Source organism: Triticum urartu, unplaced genomic scaffold (assembly GCF_003073215.2).
Source record: "Triticum urartu cultivar G1812 unplaced genomic scaffold, Tu2.1 TuUngrouped_contig_6203, whole genome shotgun sequence".
Taxonomy (NCBI): domain Eukaryota; kingdom Viridiplantae; phylum Streptophyta; class Magnoliopsida; order Poales; family Poaceae; genus Triticum; species Triticum urartu.
In genome coordinates, this window is record NW_024116944.1 from 1 (window position 1) to 6,571 (window position 6,571).

The 6,571-nt window shown below is 40.7% G+C and overlaps 1 protein-coding gene across 1 annotated transcript; it reads left to right on the top strand.

The window, feature by feature from the left end:
• The first annotated feature begins 4,336 nt into the window (after nucleotides 1-4,336).
• On the top strand, nucleotides 4,337-5,071 carry LOC125530288 (lipid transfer protein EARLI 1-like). The gene has a single exon (XM_048694684.1). It carries the CDS (start codon nucleotides 4,393-4,395, stop codon nucleotides 4,780-4,782), a length of 390 nt encoding a protein of 129 aa, XP_048550641.1. The 5' UTR covers nucleotides 4,337-4,392; the 3' UTR covers nucleotides 4,783-5,071.
• Nucleotides 5,072-6,571: the final 1,500 nt, after the last annotated feature.

Consider the following 6,571-nt stretch of genomic DNA (forward strand, 5'->3'; position numbering starts at 1 on the left):
TTTTGATGACTTGTAGATTTTTGCAATAAGTATGTGAGTTCTTTATGACTAATGTTGAGTCCATGGATTATACGCACTCTCACCCTTCCATCATTGCTAGCCTCTCTAGTACGGCGCAACTTTCACCGGTACCATATACCTTCCTCAAAACAGCCACCATACCTACCTATTATGGCATTTCCATAGCCATCCCGAGATATATTGCCATGCAACTATCCACCGTTCCGTTTACTATGACACCCTCTATCATTGTCATATTGCTTTGCATGATCATGTAGTTGACATTGTATTTGTGGCAAAGCCACCGTTCATAATTCTTTCGTACCTGTCACTCATGCATCATTGCTATCCCGGTATACCGCCGGAGGCATTCATATAGAGTCATACTTTGCTCTAGTATTGAGTTGTAATCATTGAGTTGTAAATAAATAGAAGTGTGATGATCATCATTCATAGAGTATTGTCCCCCCCCCAAAATAGAAAGGCTAAATAAAAAAGCCCAAACAAGAGAAAATAAGAAGGGACAATACTACTATCCTTTTTCCACACTTGTGCTTCAAAGTAGCACCATGATCTTCATGATAGAGAGTCTCCTATGATATCACTTTCATATACTAGTGGGAATTTTTCATTATAGAACTTGGCTTGTATATTCCAATGATGGGTTTCCTCAAAATGCCCTAGGTCTTCGTGAGCAAGCGAGTTGGATGCACACCCACTTAGTTCCTTTTGTTGAGCTTTCATATACTTATAGTTCTAGTGCATCCGTTGCATGGCAATGTTGTGCATGATTTAAATACTTTGTGTGGTGAAGATGGAGCATAGCCGTACTATATGATTTTGTAGGGATAACTTTCTTTGGCCATGTTATTTTGAGAAGACATAATTGCTTAGTTAGTATGCTTGAAGTATTATTATTTCTATGTCAATATTGAACTTTTGTCTTGAATCTTTCGGATCTGAATATTTATACCACAATTAAGAGAATACATTTAAATTATGCCAGGTAGCATTCCACATCAAAAATTCTGTTTTTATCATTTACCTACTCGAGGACGAGCAGGAATTAAGCTTGGGGATGCTTGATACGTCTCCAACGTATCTATAATTTTTTATTGTTCCATGCTATCTTATATTCTGCTTTGGACATTATTGGGCTTTATTATATACTTTTATATTATTTTTAAGACTAACCTATTAACCGGAGGCCCAGCCCAGAATTGCTATTTTTTGCCTATTTCAGAATTTTGCAGAAAAAGAATATCAAACGGAGTCCAAACGGAATGAAACCTTCGGGAGCGTGATCCAGAGGACTTGGACCCTACGTCAAGAAAGCAAACAGGAAGGCACGAGGTAGGGGGTGCGCCTACCCCCCCCTCCCCAGGCGCGCCCTCCACCCTCGTGGGGCCCATGTTGCTCCACTGACATACTTCTTCCTCCTATATATACCTACATACCCCCAAACTACCAGACACGGAGCCAAAATCCTAATTCCACCGCCGCAACCTTCTGTACCCGTGAGATCCCATCTTGGGGCCTTTTTCAGAGCTCCGCCGGAGGGGGCATCGATCACGGAGGGCTTATATCATATTGCATGAGTTTATCCCTCTACATCATGTCAACTTGCTTAAAGCGTTACTCTGTTCTTTTGAACTTAATACTCTAGATGCATGCTGGATAGCGGTCGATGTGTGGAGTAATAGTAGTAGATGAAGGCAGGAGTCGGTCTACTTGTCTCGGACGTGATGCCTATATACATGAGCATACCTAGATATTCTCACAACTATGCTCAATTCTGTCAATTGCTCAACAGTAATTTGTTCACCCACCATAATACTTATGCTCTCGAGAGAAGCCACTAGTGAAACCTATGCCCCTCGGGTCTATTTTCTATCATCTTCCATCAATAAGCTATTTCTTGCACCGTTTTTATTTTGCTTTATTTACTTTGCATCTTTATCATAAAAATATCAAAGATATTATCTTATCATATCTATCATATCTCACTTTCGTAAGTGACCGTGAAGGGATTGACAACCCCTTTATTGCGTTGGTTGCGAGGATTTTATTTATTTGTGTAGGTGCGAGGGACTCGTGCGTCGCCTCCTACTGCATTGATACCTTGGTTCTCAAAAACTGAGGGAAATACTTATGCTACTTTGCTGCATCAACCTTTTCCCTTCAAGGGAAAACCAACGCGGTGCTCAAGAGGTAGCAGGGGGCGTAGACACAGGGAAAGGTCTAGTCCAAGCACTCGGCCATCATGGTGACAGTGGCAGAGATCGAGCCACGCGTTGTGTGGAAGTTGGACAACTTGAAGAAATTGTCTAAGGCTGTGATAATCATGCCCCCTTGGATTCGATAACTGGGAGGACCATGTAGTTCACGGTGAAGAAGGGCCCCAGCATGCTCGCTCCAATTACATCGCTTAATTTCCAGCTCTTGGCTCCTCCTGCATCTTCCACGGCGGACTACTTCGAAGAGAAGACGCCTGGGAGCTGCAAGAGCGCCCAGTAGTTCAGCATCTCCTCCAATATTGTGAGAGACTCAATTAGCAGTTTAGCACATGGTCCCAGTCGAACCACCTCACAAGATGTGAGAGCATCGCCTCTAGCCCCTCGCAGTGGCCCAAAGTCCTAAGTCTTGGAAGGCATGATGACGAGAACTAGGGGGCCACGGATCGGTGAGGTGGCGCACGACAGACCCTTCCTTTAAGAAGAAAGAAAATAACAAATAAATAAAATAAAATAAAAAATTGTACTAATTTTAACATAAATTACACTTTAATTTTTTATAATACGCAAGAATAAACATATAACAGTGGAATTTCAGAAAAAAGAAGTTTCCTATTAAGAATGAATTAGTGGCATTTTTATCAACATTAAAAAGGAAAGAAATGAAGTGAAAACTAAAACGCAACCAAAATAATGAACATTTTTAAGGTAGAATAAATTAGTGATATTGGTATTATCCTTTAAGAGAAACAAAATAATAAAAATTTGCTCAAAACTTTGCACATTTTAATATGTAAGAAATAAGGGAAATGATTAGAATCATCAGGCCGATTCTACACCTCGCGGTCACCGCCTCGAGAGCCAACCATGTGTGGATTTGTCCCACCCACCGCATGTCTTAGAATTTTGCAACATCCTCCATGTTTCTGAAACATGAGGAATGTTGCAGTGGCAACACGATGGTGCGACGATGCGGGCAAAAATATTCTGCAATATAACCTCTGTTGCAAAAAAAGACTGCAACATTACCTCTGTGGCAAAAAAATAATGCACAAAACCTTTGTTATAAATGTCTTCTGTAACATGACATCTGTTGCAAAAAGTTCTACAACAGAACCTACATTGCAAAAGTGGGAAAAGTGAACAACGATCCTTGGCACTAGATTGTACTAGATTTGATGGCTCGCGATCCGTCGGCTGACGCGTAGCACGAGCCAAGAAATAAACATGTAATTGTGTAATTTTTACACTCTAATATAATTTATTCACATGTTATATGGTACTTGCGTGTATACATTCTACACCAACCAACACCCTAAGAAATACCCAGAAAAAACGATTAAGAAAAAAAAGCAAAAAAGGCATAAAAAGAAAAAGAAGAAGCATGTGGGCCTATAAACAGACAACAGGAGCCCAAAACAGGGGCCAGTCAAAAATTTCAGCCCAAAACATTACAGTAGACACAGCAAGAAGAGAAACAAAAAGCATGAATCTTAAAGCAGAAATCAATGGTTTAAAAATCGACTAACTCAAATTCGTTTTTCAGGCGACTTATACGTAGCTAAAGTGTTTTCCACGACACTAAATTTGACTGCTCGCCTTTTGTATTTCCGTTATGATATTAATGGAAACGGGATTTGCCCGATTAATTTTTTTGTAAGTGTATTTTAATCTTGTTAAAACTAAGTGTTAATTAAATTTTGTTCCATTCGAATTGGTCCAAGAAAATAATTTTGTAGGTCTGCTCGCGTTAGTATTTGTCATCTGATATTGACATGGGCCGGCTGATGGTTCACGGGTGTTTGTATGTTTGCTAAGGGAAGTTGTTTTGCTGCAACTAGTCAGCTGGAGCTCCTCGGATGGCCGGCCGATTACAAGAATATACACGCAATTTGCGCAAATCGACACCTTTCCCGTTAATACAACAATATAACCTTTGTGTTTCTGGCTCGATCTGGTACAACATGTCAACTTCAGCAAGCAAATCATTGATCGATTGTCCCAGAAAAGGCTAATCGATGACCATACTGCCCCGGCCACACAGGTTGATCCCCTATAAATACTCTCCAGATCGCTGCAATATACTCACACAGTCACAAAGCTAAAGCAAACCTGAGCTAGCACAGCTACATCACACAATCACGAACTAGAGCGAGCAATGGCTGCATCCAGGCCGAGCGGCATGGCCGTGGCAATGGTGGCGGTCGTGGCCGTGCTCCTGTGCGCGGGCGTGCGGCCGGCGGAGGCGTGCAACGGCCACCCGTGCCCCTCGCCGGCGGGCAATTGCCCCGTGAACGCGGTGAAGCTGGCGGTGTGCGCGGACGTGCTGGACGGGCTGATCCACGTGGTGCTGGGGCAGTCGCCGCCCAAGCAGCCGTGCTGCTCCATCATCTCCGGCCTGGTGGACCTGGACGCCGCCGCCTGCGTCTGCCTCGCCATCAACGCCAACGTCCTGGGCATCAACCTCGACGTCGACGTCGACGTCGACCTCACGCTCCTGCTCAACTACTGCGACTGCAAGGTGCCCAAGGGCTTCCGTTGCGACTGATTGACCGTGACGGATGGTCAGTACGTCTTCGTGCATGCGTACGTTCCATGCTGCATGCATGCAAAGCATATGCATGTGCACGTACTCATTGTTCTTTGTTGTTTTGTTTTTGATATAGCTTACCACTCATGTCAAGTGGTGTATATGCACGTACTCTACATGTCATGTTCAGGTGCCATTAGGATTGTCGCCGTGTGCTCGGTCTATATTTAACGTGTCAATTCCCAGCGTGTGTGCCGTTGTGTAGTAAAAGCGACATTTCCTTTTAATAAAAAGCACAGTTTTGTAATTAGACCCTTTTAAGTGTCACATGTGTGGCATGAAGCAATTTCGTCCACACACTCTTCTATCTACACATTGTGACACGTCAGTCATTTTGTTTCTTGCACATACGATGCATGCAAACATGGAAATCTTTTGGGTTTTCTAAACTTTAATATTTTATCTTTAAATGGAAAACCCGATTAAAAATCCGTTTTCATCATTAAATCTGTTACAACGAGGAATTCGAAACTAGATCACATATCGATATGTTTCGACGATTTTTTTGTGGTTAAAAGTTGCCATGTCTATTGCACATAAATTGCCATGGTGTTTACATTCAAATTGCCATGATATGTTTAAACTACTTTTTCTTCTACGTTTAAAGTAAATTTTGACATGTTATAAAAAAAGGGAATTAAGAAACTAAAGTTGCCATGGAGAATTACTAAAATTTGCCATGATCCATGAAATAATTTTGACATAGTTCATTATTAAAAAGAAATTCGTTTTTCAATTACTTTAAAGATGCCTAGCCAATGACACAAATTTGCCACGAACCTGGACCTAAAATTGCCATGGTGAATTACTTAAATTTGCCATGATACGTGCACTAAAATTTTCCATGGTTCATACAAAAAATAACTTCCATGGTAAAAATACTAGAATTGTCATGGTCAAAATACTAAAATTGCCATGATGAATTACTAAAAATTGCCATGATCCATGAATTAAATTTGCGATGGTTAATTACTAAAAATTGCCATGGCCAACTAATAAAATTTTCCGTGAAAAGTTGTTGAAATACAATGGTAGCTTTAAATCTAAAAGAAAAAATAGATAAAATATATCATGGCAACTTTAGTGTAAACACTATGACAACTTTGGTGTAACATCATGGCAACTTTTGGCACAAAAAAATATTCGTCAAAACATATCAATATGTGTTATAGTTTTGAAGATCTCTTCAAGACGGATTTAATGATGAAAACAGATTTTTAATTGGATTTTTTATTTAAGAGATAAAACATTTTCAAGTCCAAAAACCAAAAAATCATGTTGATGTCATCGGTTTGGTGTGGGAAAAAGGTGTTGGAAATATGCCCTAGAGGCAATAATAAATTAGTTATTATTATATTTCCTTGTTCATGATAATCGTTTATTATCCATGCTATAATTGTATTGACAGGAAACTCAGATACATGTGTGGATACATAGACAACACCATGTCCCTAGTAAGCCTCTAGTTGACTAGCTCGGTGATCAATAGATGGTTACGGTTTCCGGACCATGGACACTGGATGTCGTTGATAACGGGATCACATCATTAGGAGAATGATGTGATGGACATGACCCAATCCTAAGCATAGCACTAGATCGTGTAGTTCGTATGCTAAAGCTTTTCTAATGTCAAGTATCATTTCCTTAGACCATGAGATTGTGCAACTCCCGGATACCGTAGGAATGCTTTGGGTGTGCCAAACGTCACAACGTAACTGGGTGGCTATAAAGGTACACTACGGGTATC

Excerpts from the sequence above, each read along its gene's own strand:
- LOC125530288 (XM_048694684.1), top strand. The coding sequence starts at position 4,393 with ATGGCTGCATCCAGGCCGAGCGGCATGGCCGTGGCAATGGTGGCGGTC.